At 44.0% G+C, this 19620-nt stretch overlaps 2 protein-coding genes across 3 annotated transcripts in view; both read right to left on the bottom strand.

The window, feature by feature from the left end:
- Positions 1-4607: 4607 nt before the first annotated feature.
- Positions 4608-19620, bottom strand: part of Nrros (negative regulator of reactive oxygen species) — a 30153-nt gene continuing 15140 nt past the window's right edge. The window contains exons 3-4 of one of the 2 annotated variants that reach the window (XM_019207490.2): positions 12444-12564; positions 4608-6969 (exon numbers count right to left, since the gene is read on the bottom strand). In XM_019207490.2, coding sequence (XP_019063035.1) covers positions 4975-6969; positions 12444-12551 — 2103 coding nt within the window. In that variant the 5' untranslated portion in view covers positions 12552-12564 and the 3' untranslated portion in view covers positions 4608-4974. Of the gene's footprint in view, positions 6970-12443; positions 12718-19620 lie in introns of those variants that run through there. The other variant, XM_033762553.1, reaches the window with a different exon arrangement.
- LOC104862234 (prefoldin subunit 4-like) lies at positions 9242-9627 on the bottom strand. Its single transcript, XM_033762554.1, is given in 2 exon segments — positions 9242-9504; positions 9507-9627. Coding segments are annotated over 2 exon segments (384 nt in total).

Below are 19620 nucleotides of genomic sequence, written 5' to 3'. Positions count from 1 at the left end.
TATATTATATATTATAATATGTTATATATGTTATATATATATTATACTGTACCTCTAGGAAAACCTTAGGTTTTTGTTCTATGACTGGATTTTCAAAATCTGAATTACCACTGCTCATGTTAACAGAGTAGTCTTTGACATAGAGTGTCTTTGACTATGAATATTCTGCTGTCTGAATATTCTGGCATGTGGCCACTAGGATCAGCACCCCATCTCTGTGCACTGCGGAAGAACCACTGGTGGCCAGTCTGGCTGTCTGGCAGGTAGGCAACCATTTGGGTCCCACGAGGGAACGCAACTAGTAAGTTGTCCAGATCCTTCTCTCACTAGAAATCCCTGAAAGGACATTAGAATATTCTCTCTCATCCAGGGAGAGTGGACAAAGCAGTGGAGAAACCACAGCTCAGGATTGGAGATGGAAATCCACCTGCCCTATCTAACCTCATCCCACTGAAATAATCGTAGAAAGTAGATTTTCATCCTATTGATGGAATAAATTCATAAGAGCCCCCAGCCATCTGAGGACACTGCCACCAGCAGGGTAAGGCTCTGCTCCAATTTCTCAATCTTCAACCCTGCTAACACTCGTCCCTAAAACAGGAAGAATGGGTGGTCAGCCACACAGAGGAACTCGAGGGGGTTCAAAGGTTATTCTGGATCTTCATTGCTGGCCTAGGGCTCTGGCTGAAGTTTCCACCATCAAGTTATTCCTTTATGTTAAAAATTTGCTGTCAGTTCTCTGCTCAAACGCTCTCACTGTGGAAAAATGGTGTGGTGCATAGTTGTTATTGTCTTTGCTTGATGTCTCGTTTCCTTTCCTGTTTTTTAGATTTTTTTTTTTCTTCCGGTACTGGGGATCAAACTCAGGATCTTCAGCTGGCGAGGCATGCATGATGCCACTGAGCTAAATCCCCGGCCCTCTTTTCCTGTTTTGAGGAACTCTGTTGTCTGCAGGAAGCAGAGCTCATCTGGACCCCTCACCCAGAGTTACAGCATGTGCTCTTCCAGCTCTTCTGTGAGCTAGGAAGGGACACAACCATGAACTTGCCCCAGACTCTGCTAACAACACAGCAGAATTTGGCGAGTGTTTATTTTGGTACTGGGTGGCAGTAGTGGTCATGATCCTGTTGCAGTGGCAGCAATACAGAGGGTGGTATCCAGTATTAAGGGGCGGCTGCAGCTGTATTTTCACACTTATTGTTTCTGGCATGGTGTGAGCTGTGGTCCCAACTTTGGCGTAACATCCCTTATTATGGTTCATTTTCCAAGCCTGATCCTCACTCTTTCCAGTGTCTGGAGTTTCCCAGAATCCTTTTAGTGATCTCCCATGCTGCTTAAACCAGAGTCTGTTTCCTTGTAAGACAGTAGCAACACCAATGGATTCACAGGCATCAGACATCTCTACTAGCCATAGACAGTCATTTGTCTAAGTAACTCATTGTTAGTTTAAGAAACAGCAGGACCCCATCGAAAGGGGTTGTGTCATCATATTAAATGGCCAAAAACTGAAAACCTTCACGTTAAAATCAGGAGAAGACAAGGATACCCACTATCACCACTCCTCTTCAATATAGTTCTGGAAACATTAGCCATAGCAATTAGAGAAGAGAAAGAAATTAAAGCAATAAAGATAGGAAAGGAAGAGTTAAACTGTCATTATTTGCTGACGCTATGATACTCTACATTGAAGACACAAAAAACTCCACCAAAAGACTTCTAGACTTAATTGACACTTTCAGCAGAGTAGCAGGATACAAGGTCAACACCCAAAAATCAATCGCCTTCTTGTACACAAATAACAGACTCACTGAGAGAGAAATAAGGGAAACAATTCCTTTCACAATAGCATCCAAAAAAATGAAGTATCTAGGAATCAACCTAACAAAAGAAGCAAAAGACCTCTACACTGAAAACTACAGCACTCTGAAAAAAGAGATCAAAGAGGATACAAGAAAATGCAAAGATATCTCCTGCTCCAGGGTAGGAAGAATCAACATAGTGAAAATGGCCATATACCAAAACTGCTATACAGATTCAATGCAATGCCAATTGAAATTCCAACACTATATTTCACAGAACTAGAAAAAAGAACCCAATAATTCATTTGGAACCATAAGAGACCTAGAATAGCAAAAGCCATCCTAGGCAACAGACACGTGGCAACGGGTATAACAATTCCCAATTTGAAACTATACTACAAAGCCACTGTGATAAAAACAGCATGGTACTGGCAAAAAACAGACCTGAGGATCAGTAGAACAGACTGAAAGACACAAAAACAACTCCAGATGTACTCAGCTAACTCATCTTTGAAAAAGGAGCTGACCATCCCCACTGGAGGAAAGATAGCCTCTTTAATAAATGGTGTTGGAAAAACTGGATCTCAACATGCCAAAGATTAAAATTAGACCCTTATCTTTCACCATGCACTAAATTAAAATCCAAGTGGATTAAAGATCTAAATATTAAAACAGAAGCAGGGGCCAGGGATTTAGCTCTGTGGTTCGGTGGCCTGCCTTGCAAGTGCAAGGACCCGAGTTCAATCCCTGGTGCCAAAAAACAAACAAACAGAAACACTAAACTTGCTGGAAGATAAGTTAGGCAGAACTCTTGAAGACACTGGCATAAGAAAAGACTTTATGAACAAATCCTCAGTAGCAGAGGAACTAGCAGAAAGAATCAACAACTGGGACCTCATCTTATTAAAAAGCTTCTGCACTGCAAAAGAAACCATCAACAGAACTAAGAGACAACCTACAATGTGGGAAAAAATTTTTACCAGATGCTCCTCAGACAAAGAACTATTATCTAGAATATATAAAGAACTCAAAACAATCAGCCCCTCCAAATATAAAGACCCAGTTCAAAAATGGACATCTGAAATGAACAGACATTTCTCAAAGGAGTAAAAGCAGCTAGTCAATGTATGAAAAAATATTCCGCATCACTGGTCATTGGAGAGATGCAGATGAAAACAACACTGAGATTCCACCTCACCCCACAAAGAATGGCTGCTATCAAGAAATCACACAATAACAAATGTTGGCGAGGTTGTGGGGAGAAAGGAGCCCTTCTCCATTGTTGGTGGGAGTGCAGACTGGTGCAACCACTATGGAAATCAATATGGAGATACCACAAAGAGCTGGGACTAGAGGTTCCGTTTGACCCAGCCATCCCTCTGCTGAGTATCTTTCCAAAAGAATTAAAAGAATCATATCACAGTGATATATGCACACCTATGTTTATAGTTGCACAGTTTGTAATAGCTAAAGCTTGAAAACAGCCCATTTGCCATCAGTTGGAAACTGGATAAAGAAGATGTGGTTTTTCTATAAAATGGAATACTACTCAGACATAAAGAATGAGAAATTAGATTCATTCATAGGAAAATGGATACATTTTGAGGATATACTCCTAAGTCAAACAAATAAGTCACACGTGTAAATACCAAATAGTTTCTCTGGTGTGAAAAATAGTACAATAGTACACAAGATCCTAATGAGATAATTAACAATGTGAAATAGGAAGAAAAGGGCTAGAGGTGTAGGGAAAGTGGGAAGGGTAGGGGAAAGGGAATAAGGGAAAAGAAAAAATATGAGAAAATGAAAAAATGGAAATGAAGTGTTTGTAAATGGGGAGGGGAGGAGAGGGGTGAAGGGAGGGCAGGGATAAAGGGAAGAAATGAGAACCAAGACCTGCCATGTAAAGGTACAAGATCCCAATGATGAATGTAACTGGACTGTAGACCTAAAATGTACCAATAAACTCAATAAAAAGAAAAAAAAGAAAGGGGTTGTGTTGATGGGGGAGGAAATCAGGAGACTGGTCTTGAGGACACTGACTGATGGAGCTTGCCTACAGGACTAGACAAAGGCTTCAGGGTAACCTGAGGGACATCCAAGGCACTAAGGTGGAGAGAGTCATTGATAGGAAAGGTGGGAAGGTGCTAAGGACAAATCTTAATGTTATGGAATTACTAGAAGGGCCACTAATGCCCAATGTGTAGGGGATGTGTCTTATTTTTTTCCCACAGAGAAATACTGGAAAAGCCCACTATTTATTGAAGGATCGGGGAGAGAATGGGTGAGGAAGCTCATGTGAGCACCGAGGCTGAACACTGGCTAAGAAGTTGTGATTTTTTTTTGAAGAGTAAGAGTGAAGTTAGCAGATTTCACTCCTTTCTGCTTTACTTTCCCTCAAAACAAGCAACATAACTGACGTTCAGGTGATTTAATTGACAAACTGAGCCCAGTTATTGTTCTTAGTTTTTTCCTGGAAGGGTCATGTGTATGCACCAGAGACTTGCCATGGGTCCTTTCTCACTGCAGTGACAACATGGTTAACACCAAAGGTGAGAATTCTCATCTCATAGCAGAGTCTCCAGCTGTGCTTTCAAATTCATGTCCTTGGAGAGTCTCCAGGGCACTATCACCCTTCCTAGGGCGCTGTGCTTGCTGTAGGGTGGCAGAGGATTGCCACCTTTTCACTTTCACAAATGTCACCAAGAGAACTGAAAAATAACCCAAGGGAAACTACCAAAGGATGTTACAAATAGATAAAGAAAAAAAAAACTAGCTACATTTGATTTAAAATATATTTGAGGCATGTTGTCTTTTATTTTCATAGAATATCTCTTAATAAATACTTTACCAGGATGATAAAGATGCATCACAAGGATACACAAAGGACTTGAAGGGACAAAGGGATGGAAACATTTTAATATCTTAATTTAATCCTCAATTCAAGAGATTCGGTTTCAACAACAGACTTTAAAATCAAGCAAAGTCTCCTTCTATGCAAAGAGCAACTTTGTTTGCTTGTTTGTGGCAAGGTCTTGCTATGCTGCTCAGGCTGGCCTTAAACTCATTATGTAGCCCAGGCTGGCCTCAGGCTCCTGAGTACTGGGATTACAGGCACGTGCCACCCCGCCTATCTCAAGAAGCAAATTTCTAACTACTCCTCGCATGTGGCCAATCAGTATATGGTGGAAAAGCGACAGCGGCTCTTGATCACTTGCAGCAGAGGCTTCTTGAAGGTGAGAACGATGACAGTGCAGGCCACCAGCAAGGTGAGGCAGCTTGGGAGGATAAGCACGAGGTAGAACAGACCCATGTCCACCCGCTCCCACTTGCATCCCTGTGGTTCACCTGCAGGCAGCTCCACCACGCGGATGACCTTGGAAGAGAGGTTGCAGGTGACCATGGTCCAGTCGGCCACGGTGTGCAGGCGCTGCAGGGCTGCCGGGCTGTCCAGTCCGCAGCAGTCATAGGGGTTCTGGCTGAGGTAGACAGCGCTCAGGCTCCCAGTGAACTGTTCCCATTCATCCCGCAAAGGAAGCGCGGTGAGCCAGTTCCGCCGGAGATCTAGGGTCCGCAGGGCCGGGCTACCTTGAACCCTTGGGAAGCTAGTTAAGTAATTTCCTGACAGATCCAGTTCCTTCAGATGCTTGAAGCCCGAGAAGTCCAACTTGGTGGAGGCAGGGCTAAGGCCCACGTTCCTCAGAGACAGTACCTGCAATGTGGGTGCGATGGCCCTGAGAGGGGTCATACTTCCGTTCAGGACGCCCCAGTTGCCAGACAGATCTAAGTGAGTGAGGGGTGTGCCCTGGAACGCACAGTCCTGGAGCACCCTCAGCCCACAGCCTTCCAGAGAGAGGATCCTCAGAGATGCTATATTCCGGAAGTCCACACAGCTGGGGGCGTCTGGCATCTTGGAAGGAACCGGAAGTTGAAGTAGTACCGGAACCGGAAGTGGCCAGGGACAAAGCGAGATCTGATTGTGGCTCAGGTCTATGGTATTGATGTTACTGGCATCTGCAAAGAGGCCCAAAGGGATGTCCAGAAGCTGGTTGTTGCTCAGGTTGAGCAGGCGGAGGCTTCTGAGGCAGCCAGTGAGACCCGGGGCCAGGTGCAGCTTTGACAGCATATTGTGGCTCAGGTCCAGCTCGGCCAGTGTGCCCATGGGCTCCAAGAAGTACATTGTGGCGAGGCAGTTCCTGTTGAGGTTCAGGCGGGCTAAGGAGGGCATTTTCTTCAGGAACCCATCGGGCAGGTACTGGAACTGGTTCTGGCTCATGTCCAGGAAGCGAAGAGCTGATAGGTTGCTGTAGGCAAACTCCTCCCAGAGGTCAACAGTAGTAATATTGGTCACATTGCCATCCACTAGGAGGAACTGGGCCACCATGTCCTGTGGCGAGGAGGTGTTGTACAGGTCTTTGTAGAAGCCCATGTTATTGTCCTGCAGTAGGAGGCTGTGTAATTTGCTGCACTGGGGCAGGAGAGGGAAAAACAGCAACTGGTTGTGAGACAGGTCCAGCATCTCCAGCTCAAAAGTGGTCTCTTGCCTGGATGCCAGGAACCACTCCAGGCTATTGTAGCTGATGTTGAGGACATGCAACTGGGAGAGACCAAAGTCCACAATGCAGGGGAGGTTGTTGTAGGCCAGGTTGAGGCGTCTCAGCTTTGTCAACCCATCAAAAGTACCACCTTCTATCTCAAAGATGTAGTTCCTCTGCAAATCCAGTTCCCTGAGGTTCTCCAAGCCCTCAAAGATGGACTCATCAAGCCTCATGAGGGTGTTCCTGGCCAGGGACACAGCCTCCAGGGAGGAGAGGTTCTGGAGCATGAGGGCTGCCATGTCTTCTGTCAAGGAGTTGCCAGATAGGTCCAGTTTCTGCAGCCTCCGCAGGGTGTGGAGAGCAGCTGCTGTCTCCTTGTAGTTCTCGGAGAGGCTGTTGTCAGCCAGGGCCAGACTTTGCAGGCGGCCTTGCTCCTGGAAGGCATGGCAGCCAATGCACTCCAGCTGGCAACTGCGCAGGCTGAGGCTCTCCAAGGAAGAATAAGGCTGGAGGGAGTGATTCCACAGGGTCTTGAGAGGGTTATCATCCAGGATGAGCACCTGGGAGTGGGTCAGGAGGCTGATGGGCACTGAAGCAAGGTTCTGTCCTTGACAGTCAGCAAGGGCATCCACCTAGGTTTAAAAACACGAGTCAACAGAGGGCACGTCTGGAAGGCAGAGGTTTATGCATAGAAACTTTATTCACTTACTGGACTATCCTTGGAACCACTGAATGACTCTAAAGATCAGAGTTCCTGGGCTGGGGATTTAGCTCAATGACACCACACCTGTCCCCCAAGTGCAAGGTCAAGTTCAATCCCCACTAACACACACACACACACACACACACACACACACAATCAGAACTCTTAAGATATGAATCTAGGAATGGTTGTGCACACCTGTTATCCCAGCACTTGGAAGGCTGAGGCAGGAGGATCATGAGTTCAAAGTCAGTCTAGGATACCTAGTGAGACCCTGTCTCAACCCCTCCCACTACTAATGATACTAATAATAAAATGGTAGGAAAATGTTGAAGACACCATTTTGACTTCTCACTGTTATTGTTGCTCCTGAGGAGTTGGCTATCAGTGTAACTATTGCTCTGTTGAAGTAGTCCATCTTTATTTATTTAGGTACTGGGAATTGAACTCGGGAACTTGTGCTTGCAAGGCAGGTGATGGAACCACTGAGCTAAATCCCAGCCTGGAAAATTTTCTTTACCTTCACACTTTAAAAAATATCTAGGCACTGCCTGCACCTTCCTGACAAGTGCAAGTTCCTGAGTTTGATCCCCAGTAACAAAAACAAAAACAAAAAAACAAAAATCTGATCCCCTGTTCATCAGGGACTGAGAGGTGACAATTATACCTGCCATTTGGTTTTAACTATGACGATTGCAGACTAGGTCTCTACTGGGATTTGAACTCCATCTCTACCATGTATTTTCTGTGTGACCTTTGGAAAATAATTTAGCCTAGGCTTGTTATTTCCTCAGAAAAGAATGGGGCTAAAAACATTACCTACTCTAAGGATTGTAGGATGAAAGGAGTCACTCATGAAGAGTTTAGCACAGTGTCTGGCACACAGTTGGCACTTGGTACATGGCTCCCATTGGATTGTCACCAATGTGACATAACATCTGTGTATCTAACATAGTCACCACCAACAGCCAGCAACACTATGACAGCTTCATCTCACCCAAAGTAATTTTGCCCAGGAAGCCTCCTTACATTCTGCATAAATAAATCTTACAGCTTAAAAGTCTTTCAAGCTGGTCAGCACTTGAATTCTACAGAGAAGTAAAGTGGCCTGGAAGAAAGAAGGGAAGAGCCAATGGCAGTTCTGGGACCAGAGCCCAGGGATCAGAATGCTTAATTCATCATTCTTCCTGAGTGCTCTTCTACATAATTGGGCAGTGTAAGGAGGCAGAAGGGATGGGGCAGTCCTGGCTTCACTGCAGAAATCACACAAAACAGGCTAATTTACCTACAGCCCATGTTTAGCAAAATTGGCCAAAACAATTTAGCTGCAGGATGTCAGGTAGGTGTCCAGGAAAAAAGTTTTACATGGTAAATTAGAGGAACAATGTCACTTATTTCTGCAAGCTGGTCAGGTCCAGGGATGGTGAGAAAGTGTGGGTTTGGTCCCTGGGGGCAGGTGAAAGGGAGAAAAGTCCGGAGGGAAAGGAAGTGACCCAGGCTGGAGCACTGGTCAGCTCCGCCACTTACTAGCTTTGGACCCTGGTCAAGAACTCACCTTGGAGCCTCAACTTCCTTAACTGATTTTTATTTTATTTTATTTATGTTTTAGTAAGTTACAAAGTTTTAGTTCTGAAATACACAGAATACACAGGTACAGTATTGTACATTTCTGTAGGGCTTTCACCATCCTGAGACAGCAACCAGAATCAGACATACAGGTATAGGATACAACTGTTACCTTTTCTGTAAATGAAAACTGCAGCAAGTATTCTAAATAATATAGACACACGGAGGATTGTTTAACTGATTTTAATAACATGATGTAAAGCCCCTAGAATTAATATAAACATTATGCAAAATACATAGATGAATATTGTCTTCTTTTAAAAATATAAAATGGGGTCCAGGGATTTAGCTCAGTGGTTCCACCACCTTCCTCGCAAGTGCAAGGACCCAAGTTGTTTGATCCCTGGTACCAAACAAAATCTATCTATATCTATCTATCTATCTATCTATCTATCTATCTATCTATCTAGATCTATATATACATGTTAAAACATGTGAAAATAGGCAAGTTTTCCCTAAATAAATGAAAACTTTAAAAAAGAAAGTTTCCCTTACCATGTCATTTGAAGAAGGGAAATTATCATTTTAAACAATATTCATTTACTAAACAAATTATAAAAGGGATTATAAAATGTTTAACTTTCATCAGCGTCAAGGTTTATGTTGCTGCCAAATTTTGCATATAAATGAACTTTCAAATCTGCTGACACCCACTGAATTGATTCTACTCTGGATTCTGAGGCATCAGTTTCCTGTTGTAAATTTTTCTTTGCTTCTAACATGTCTTGAGAATGGCTAATGAAAACGTCGCCAATCTGGTAAGGCATCATTACGCTGTCCTCATCTGTGAGCATGATGTCAACACAAGCATCCTCTAAATTCTGGAGTTCTTTCTTACTTCTATTTATTCCTTTAGCTCTGTGATTCTACTTGTATTCCGCGCAAATTTGTTTATCTTTTGCTGAGCTTCAAAAGTAACATTGACATCTTCTGCAGCCTCCTTCTGCATGGTGGCCACCATCTTGGGACTGGCCGACCGGCACCCCATGTGTGTGTGTGGGGGGGGTGAGTGCATCTGCCCAGTGCTCCCTCCCTCTCCTCGCGGGCCCACAGCTGCCCCCCAAGAACAACACTATCTCCACATTGCTTTCTATTGTGTCTTTGATCAACAATTCCGATTCCGAACGGTTGGGGCTCGGAGGAAAGGGATCCTGAAAGGACTTGGTACGTGCCAGTTATCTTAGCTGATTTTTAAAACAAAACCTTCTGGTAATCATAAATTGATGCTGTATTGAAATACAGGAAACTAAACTCTTCAGTAATCTCATTTCTCCCTCAGAGAAATGCCATCAACCTTTTGTTACATGTCCTTCTGGCTCTTTTCCAGAGCTATAACCCCACTTTCCTTCTCTCTCAATAATATATGATATATTGCCTTAGCAGTAAAAAGAAATTTCAGCATGCTTTTCAGGAACTGTATTAGTTCCTTGCATGAATAGCAACTGTTCTAGGTCACTTCATCATGGTTCTTCTTTTTTTTTTTTTTTTTTTTGAGACAGGTTCTCTCTATATAGTTTAGGCTGGTCTCAAACTCACTAGCCCAGGCTGGCCTCGAACTTGCACTAACTCTGCCTCAGCCTCCCGAGTGCTGCGATCACAGGTTTGTGCCACCATGCTCTGTGGCTCTGCTTTTGTTTGTTTGTTTTGGTGCTGGAGATTGAATTCAGGACCTTACACATGCTAAGTGTGTGCTCTACCAATGAGCTATACTCTAGCCCCTTGGCTCTGCTTTTTTTTGTCTTTGTACCAGCGGTGGAACTCTGGTCCTTGTACTTGTGAGGCAGGCAGTGGATCCACTGAGCTAAATCCCTGGCCCTTTCAAGTGAGTGACCTTGAGATGGTTACCTAACCACAAGGATTTCCATTACCTGTCCTGCACAATGGAAATTATACTTGTACTTTTTTTAGTGTTGAGTATAATTGCTTATGCAAAACACATTTATTGTGTCTAATAAGTGCTAGCTGTACTTATTAGCATGATATGCTTAATAAATATCAGCCATAAATAGTAGCATGATCTGATTAATCTCCCCATTGAGACTTTGAGTTGTTTTAATTTTCCAGCAAAACATTAGAGTGAATTTGTTGTGTTCCTTCCACACCTCCACTCCCCCTAGAAATGCCTTTGGAATCGATTGGGGTCGTGTTACCATTATGGATTAATTTGGGGGAAAACTTACATTTCACCGAATCGAATCCCCCATCCAGAGAGACAAAGTTGCATTTCTTCATCTGAGTAACTGTTGGTCTCCCCCTCCCATGGGGACTCTCCGGAAAGTGCTGTGGTTAGGGGTTTTCCTCAAGATTGGGAGACCCTATTCTACTACAAGTGCTGTAGTCAAAGGGTCAGACCTTGGTAATCCCCTTTTGATACACTCAAGTGCCACCCAGGACTGCAAGGTCATGAGAGCCCCAGGAAACCTTACCCTGTGGACTTTCACATCTAATGACTGATGTAATGAAGGACAAACACATAGTCCTGAAGAGAGTTTGGACTCTCAAACTCATAGTCCTGAAATCAGAAGAGTTTCAAGCCATCCACTCTGAGCTCTCTGTAGAGTCTAGACTGAACCCTGAAAGGTGGTCAAAGAATTCATGATTTATTCCCTTCTCTTCTTATGGCTGGTGGTCCCTGAACTGCCACTTTGAGGTTAATCTTTTGTTACCTCTGTAAGGGAATGGTGGAGGTCAAAGGTAGCAGAGATTAATAATAATACTAATAAAAATGATACTAGTGATAATAAATAAAGCACAGAGCACTCACCACAGACCAGGTACTGTCCTGAGTGCTTTAAATAGATTAACTCATTTAATCACCATAACCCCACGTGTTGTGGCATTATTCATAGGTATTATTGTTACCTCTATTTGACAGATGAGGAAGCAGCGACACAAAGTGGCCCCAGTGTCACCAGCTAATCAGTGGCGAGCTGGGGTTTAAACGTGGTCAGTCAGGTTGTGACTCTGACATACGGGAGCTTTCTCCAGCTTGGTGGTTCAGAACCATGATGTTTTTTGTTGTTTTTTTTTTTAAGATTCATCAGCTTGAACACATTCTTTCCCCAGCGCCAAAAACAAAACAAACAAATGAAAGAATTCCTGAATGTAAGCATTAGCTCTGACAACCACTCTGTGTCCCCAGTGCCTGGAGTACAGCAGGGCTCAAGAAGTGTTTATTAAATGCATGTTCCCCGAGCATACTTTTGATATCACGGGGTTGTCAGCAAGGAGAGTGTTTTTGGCAATGTGCTGAACTGACCCAGGTCTGTCTCTGCATCTAGGCCGAGAGCCCCAGAGAAGGCTGCTGTCCCGGCTCAGGAATCCACTGTCTGCACCTTCTTAGTTTAAGAATGGCCGTGGAGCTGCTCGCTGTGGGCTGTCTAGCATTTCTGGTTGGCTCACACACAGTCACAGAGGTAGGGCTGCTCCAGCTCTGGTTTGCCTCCCCCAGCAGTTCTGGTGCTGTCTGTGAAGCTTGGACTTTTGACAAGATGTTCTTGTACCAGATGGCTGACCTAGGCCTGTCTCTGGGGCCTCCTGCCTTCAGCAGGTATGAGAAAGCGGGGGGCAGGGGCTGCCTGGCTTTTTTCCTGGCACCATCTTGAGGATGTTTGGTTAAAGAGCAGCTGCACATGGCATTGGGTGAGGCAAGTACAGAGTGAATCAGACCCAGTCATTCCCTGACCTCTTTCATTGACAACCCATCAGCTTTTTGAGTAGACCAAACCTTGTTACGACAGGAGCGAAAGAGAAGTTAGGGCTTGAGGAGAGACTCACCAACTTGCAGCCCCCTTGGGAAACTGCTGTGGCCGCCCCACTTCCATTCCTCCATTGTAGGGGCAAGAAGTGAAAACCCAGGCAAAGCCACAGGGGCAGCAGCTCCATCTCAAGTGCAGCGCTGTGGACAGAAAGAAGCAAGTGAGACAAGGACATCCCGGAAGGCTGTTTTGCACTGGGTAGGAGCCAGTTCCCCATTATGTCTGGTCTCAGAGGCCCATAGCTAATGGAGGTAGAAACCCACAGATTACTCAAATCACTCATGTTAACCAACACTTTCAATGAAACCATTGACAAGAACTCATTTTCATTTTGCCTCTACCACCTGATAGACAGGTGCCTGAACTCTGAAACTTCAGAGTCCATCACAGGAGAAACAAAGGACTCAAACAGGCCTTAGGACATCTGGGGTAGCCCTGACTTTGTAAATCTGTAAATCTGTTCAACTCTGCCTGATGCACTGCACAAGCTCAAGAAATATGTGCTGAAAATCTGGCTGTGGTGGTATGTTCTCTAATCCCAGCATTTGGGAGGCTGAGGCAGGAGAATCATTGAGCATTTGAGGCCAGCCTTTGCTACATATTCAAGAACAGCCTGAACTGCCTAGCAAGACTCTGTCTCCAAAAATAAACAAATAAATGAATAAATAAATATGGATCTAGGGGCTATTGATGTAGCTCAGTGGTAGGGTGCTTGCGTAGCATGCCCTGGATTCAATTTGCTGTGGTTCATACAGAGAGGAAAAAAAAGAAAAGAGTTTTCATTAGTTAACTCATTTAAACATAGCCCTTTGATTGCTTTTTATTTTTTAACCAGGGATCGAACTTGGGACCTTGTGCTTGCAAAGCAGGCAGTGGAACCACTGAGCTAAACCCCTGACCCTAAACATAGCCCTTTCAAAGAAGACTTTTCACCAGGCACCTTGAGTTCGAGGCCAGCCTGGGATACATAGCAAGACCTTGTCTCAAAAAGCAGAAAAAAGAATTTTGATATTTTGCCTGTATAGAGGCAAAAACTCCTCAAAAACTTGAGGAGAAAATGAAAATAAAAACATCTTCAGATGTAATAAAAATTACTGATGACAGGTGGCCATCGTGAGGAGGCTTGAAGTTGTACCTTTAACAACGGAATTTTAGAACTGAGAGGAACCACATATGCCCCTCCATCGCATTTTACCGGGGAACGGACAAAAGCACAGAGGTAACGATGGCTCAGAAGGGCTCCAGATCAACAAATGGCAGGGCTGAGAGCAGCCCCAGGTCCCGTTCCTCTCCTCGCGCTCCAGGATGAGTAGCCAGTACCTTCTCCCTGTGGGTGCATTGCACTGACTGCCCTCCTGTTAGGAGAGCTGTAACCCATGGCTGCCCCTCCCAGCTCTGCATTCCTCAAGAATCAGCGACAAGTGCCTGGCCCTGCGTTCCCTCTGCTCCATCGTCCTGCAGCGTCCCGGGCAGGTCCAGGAATTGCCTCAGTGTAGCACGGTGCTCACGCGAACCTCCCTCACTTACATCTGCTGATGCATTGAGGCCACCATCTGCCCCTCCCTCTTCCCCTTCACACATCTCGCTTACCCATCTCAAGTACTAATTTTAACTTCCTGGTTAAGATTTGAATGCTCCCTGGTGAAAACAGTGTACCAGAAAAACTAAGTGAAACCAGATGAGTCGCCCTCAGCCTTCACTTAAGGCCAGGTCACTTCTCCAGACCACAGAGAGAACCTGTGATTCAGAACTCAGCAGGATGCACTTGCTGGATCTGGCAATCCCCTATCCAGCCCTCCTTCTACTTCTGCACCTGTGCAGGGATTATTACCTCCTGGCCTTCGGGGACACAGATGGCAAAAGCACAGCCAAGTGGACTCCTGTGCTCTGATTCCTCCCATACATCCTGAAACCTTGGGCTCACCACCCACCTTGATCGAGACAAAGTTGCCAGATTTAGCAAATGCCAAGGCACCATTTGAATGTCAGAGACAAACTTATGCTAAAAAATTGTTTATCTGACATTCTAATTTCACTGGCTGTCCAGTGTTGTTTTGAGGAGAGATGGGGAGACAGGAACTCTATGATGACGCCCTCCCTTCCTGTTGGGCCTGGGGTGGGAAGGTGCTGCTGTGACTCTGATCCTTCTAGCACAGCCATCCCCATCTCTGAAGTACTGATGGGGTACAGGGCAAGATCAGAGGTGGTTCTTCTGACGCAATGTAACTTCTGACAAATGCTACATATCTCTGGTGTCCCTCACACCCAGCAGTGTAAATTTCACTTGTGGGTCACCAGGAATTTTGCAGATTTGAAATATAGCCTCTCTTTCCTCCTAAAGGTAGCCAATCAGTTCAGAGAAAAAAAAAAAAATCTTGCTATTTCCCAGAACAACTCTTTCTGGCAGGAAGCAGTAGAATATGGTGGGAAGACTATAGACTCGGGAACTCAAGAGTCGGGAACTCAAGAGTCCAGAGTTCGAATCCTTATGCCATTGCTGCTTGTTTATTCTTGAGCAATTTATATAGTCTTCAAAACTCAATCCTTCTATAAATCAGGAATCATAATAACTATTCACAGAGCATTATGAGAATCACATGGAGTAATAGATGTGAAAGTGTTTCATTAACTGTAAAGGCAGTTAACACATAATTCTTATTTTTGAGTTCCAGACACCAATGAGCTGGGGAAATGGTTGTTAGTCTTCCCCAAGATAAGTCAACAGCTACACAACGCAGGAGAAAACAAGAGTGAATAATTTGGCTGGAAGGATAACTATATCATGATACTAATTAAACATGTAAAAGGTAAACAGGAAGGTTGGGTTAAAATGTTTACACTGATGATTCAGGAACAGATGACTAATCCCAGGGACAGATGACTGTGCAGGTTGAGAGCTATTTGTCCTCGAAGTCCCATCCTCCCCTGCCCTCCTCTTCTCTTGTCCGGCTGTCAGGGGCTGGCTTCTGAACGCTCTGAGTCCCAAACAGGTCAGCTGGCCTCCAGCAGATTCGGTCAGTAGGAGTCAGGAGCAGAGAGCCCACGATGGACAGAGACATCCTGGAGCTTCTCCTGCTGACCCTTACAATCTGCTACCCCAATATTCCTTCCAACTTAGGGAAACTGCTAACGTCTCATTGACCATCTAGTATCTGTTTGGCTTCTCGGCTCTTCTACCATATGTTACCAGTTTCCTGAATTAAATCTCCTTTTTCAAACAATCTGGGTGATTTCTTTTTCCTGGTTGTTCCCAATCGACAATGGCCTTGAATTCAGCAGTACATGAAAAGGTACATAATAAATTACTTGGAACAGAAATTGTGAAACCTCCAAAATAGTAACCATTTAGGTTAAGAAACACCCGTGTAGACTGTGTATCTACAGAAAGCTGCAGAGTCACAGTCCTGGGAAGAATCCAAAACAGACAGCTTGGGCACCAGAGCCCTTTTCCCCGGACTCAGAACAGGTGCTTCCCTTCCTTCCCACCCGCTACACCTGCTACTGGAGCCGCTGCTGGGGACAGGAACCTCTGGGCTAAGGGAGCTGTTACAAGTGTTACACATATATTATCACCACATTGAGAAATTTGCCCTCAAAACAATCAGATAAGCTGAGAAGGCTGTAGTTAAAGAAAGAGGTGTAGTGGGAGGGAGAAGCTATGAGGGTGCTTTCTGTGAGAGACACTGTTTACAGATTGGTCTGAGGAGGGAATCTTCAGAAGGATATGCAGGAGCCAGTGCAATGACACTGTGACAGTGACACCCGTGAATAATCAAGAGGCAAAACTGTGCTGCTATATTAGAAAGAGGGCTCCACAAGTCTGACTTCTTTTAAGGAGCAGTTCCCAACTAGGTTCTTGGGGGAAAGGGAAGGGCAGAAAATTAAGAACAAAACCTCAGTGTGTAACCACTGCAAACAATTCCTGTCACCAAGAAGCATTTGAAAGCCCTAGGCAAGAGACTTTGGTCCCTTTGACCCTTAGCAAAAAACATTAGGGTAACATCAGCCTTCACCAAATGTCCAAGCTTAGCATCTCCCATGGAGAGGCCACCCGACATTCTGAGTCCCCAAGTGGGATGTGTTGGAAACACAGATGACCGTCCCAACAGTCCCCTTGCCAAAAAGGCATGCGATGCATGTATGGCACGAGTCCAGCCATGATCCAACAGATCCAGGAGGTATGATATCCTGTAATTCAGCTGTTGACAACTGATTTGGATTCTTAAGAAGAGTCAGTCTTAAGAAATGACAGAGCCAGGTGCACACACTTGTAATCCCAGAACTCTGGGAGGCTGAGGCAGGAGGATCACAAGTTCCAGTCTAGCATAGGCAGTTTAGTGATTTAGTGAGACCCTGCGTAAAAATAAAAAATAAAAAATGCTGAGGAAGTAGCTCAGGGTAAAGGCCCTGAGTTCAGTCCCAGGAGGGGGCAGGGTGGTGGTGACTGTTCTAGATTATAAGTAAGAAGCATAATAGCTAAGTGCAATGCATGACTCGAGTGGATTTTGGGTTTTTTAAAAATCTCTGAAAGAGGCCAAGTGCGGTGGCACACACCTGTAATCCCAGCATTTGGGAGGCTGAAGCAGGAAGATCGCCATAAGTTTGAGGCTATCCTGGGCTACATAGTGAATTCAAGGTCAGTCTGAACTACACAATGAGACCCCGTCTCAAAAAAACAAAAAAGGAAGATGGCAGAATGGTGAGCAGGAGAGAAACAGCCTCTCTGAGATTTGATGTCCAGACACTGGAATATAGCAATGTGAGGAAGAAGACCCAGCAAGGATTTGAAGTGAAAACTGAAGCCCCTGGGGAGAGCTAAGACTTCAGTGAAGGAGGCAATAGCGCTTTCTTCCTGAGCCCTGACTCACTTTGTGGGGTGGGGGGGTGGCTTGAACCTGAAGATGCAAGTGACTACTGGCAACCACAGAGGATTCCATGGAGAAACACACCAGTGGGACAGAGCAGTGGATGCGGTGGACTACAGTGGCTAGTGAGTTATTTGGGCTCAGATATCCCCCAGGAGAAGGCCTGAGCTTAGAACTCAGACCAGCTCCAGACTGGCTCCAGAAGAGTGAGGCAGAGCCTAGTTCAAATTGGCAGAAGGCCAAGAGCCAAGTTCAAGCCAGCAGGAAGGACATGGCATGTTGCAGGCCAAACAGAACAGGTTCCAGCCTCACAGCAAGAAACCAGCCTGAGCTTCAGAACTAAAGGTAGAGGTTTGCTAGGATTATCACACTACTCTGCTGTAAATCTATAGCTGGCTTGTTAGAATTAATCAACATGGATCTGGACTCTCTGCCCACTCTATCTACCAGTGATAGCAGAGACATGCCTTGAAGTGGACTTTAAATATATTTTTTTCTTTTTTTAGATTTTTGTTCTTGTTTTTATACAAGTGTGAACATTGTTTCTAGTTTTTTTGTTTTTGTTTTTCTGATCTTGTTTTTATTTCTTCTTTTTCTCTTTCCCTCCTGTCTTCTTCACCAGTTTCTCAAAGTTTGCAAAAATCTTCCTTTGTCCTCCAGCTTTGCTTCTAATCTTTTCCTCTTCTTCTATTTCTCTATTTTTTTTCCCACCAATCTCTTTTAAATTTTCTCCCATGAGGGTAAAAGTGCCATATTAAGGGCATATTAAACTATATAAATTTTTCTGGTTTGTTTTGGATTTTATTATATAACCACAAATCTAGTTCATATGATTAAAGGTGGCAAATAAATAGTTACCACAGTTAGTCATTTTCTAGGCTGTGTTCAATGCTTCTGTTATTGCTGATTGTACTACTTTAGCCAAGGTGACATAACTGTTGTAATCAATTATATTACTATTATGCTATTGTTACTGCTGATTGAATTACTTTCGCCAAGATAATATAGTTGTTCTAATGAGTTGTTCTTCCTGGTATGCCAAGACTGAGATTGCCTAAGGGTCATAAATAATACAATAGGCCAGTGACAAAGAAGGAGGGGCTAGGCCAAATAGGCAACATCTCATACCTAGTAAATTGAAGAGGTAGGATCTTGCAACAGAATCAAAACTCAAAAGCCAGCTACACCTGGAAGACACCTCTGAGAAGTAGTCATTTCCTAAGAGTTCTAAATACTAGCAATAAAGCTATTTGCCATAAGCCATTTACAAGCATCAACCCAGGAATTAAATTAAAATAAAATGGGAATACACTTAAGCAAGATGCAACCCCCAAACTTCCATCTCATCAAAGGCAAACCTGGGGGGCAATGAAGTGGAATAATTCAAAACCCTTCCACCTGGACTCTCTGAAATGGTAACAGCAGAAGTAACAAAACAGATGAATGAGGCTCTAGAAAAATAATCAAATCGGAAAGTTTCTCAAATAACCAAAAAGATAGTAGCCATAATGAAAGGAATAATTAGTAACTCTAGAGCAGATACAGATTTTTAAAAATTAGAGAATCTTAGGAAAATGATGGGAACCATGAATGACCAACATAGGAAAGAAATGAAATCCATGAAACAGATTCAAACAGATATTCAGGAGATTAAAAATTCCATTGAAAGTACACAGCCAATGTGAGGACAGATTATCAGATCCAGAAGACAGGATTGCTGTTGGTGATCATGTGACTTTTTTGGGGGGGATGCCAGGGATCAAACTTGGGTCCTTGTGCTTGTGAGGGAGGTGCTGAAACCACTGAGCAAAATCCCCAGCCCTTGCTATTGGTGATCATGAAAAGAAAGATTTCTTAAAAATAGCAAGGGATCATGAAAAATCAACCCAACAGCTGTGGTAATGGAAAGAATAACAAAATGGACCAGAGTCAATGAAAAAGCATGAGATAGCACAAATAACATAAAAAACCTGTTCTCACAAGTAATGGCAGAAAACTTCCCAAGCAGGGAAAAAGAATTTGACATACAGATGGGTAGGGGAAGGGTAATAATAGAAAAGAAAAAAATGTGAGATAATGAAAAGATGGAAATAAAGTGTTTGTAGATGGGGAGGGGAGGAGGGGGTGAAGGGAGGGCAGGGGTAAGGGGAAAAAATGAGAATCAAGACTTGTCATGTAGAGGTACAAGATCCCAACAATGAATGTAACTGTACTGTATCCCTAAAATGTACCAATAAACTCAATTAAAGCTGAAAGAAAAAAAAGAATTTGACATACAGATAAGTGAGGCATATAGAACTCGAATAGCCATGACTTAAAAAAAAAAAAAAA

Source organism: Fukomys damarensis, unplaced genomic scaffold, assembly GCF_012274545.1.
Source record: "Fukomys damarensis isolate Sample0158 unplaced genomic scaffold, DMR_v1.0_HiC HiC_scaffold_12, whole genome shotgun sequence".
NCBI classification, from domain to species: domain Eukaryota; kingdom Metazoa; phylum Chordata; class Mammalia; order Rodentia; family Bathyergidae; genus Fukomys; species Fukomys damarensis.
This window is presented reverse-complemented; position numbering and strand designations above follow the sequence as displayed.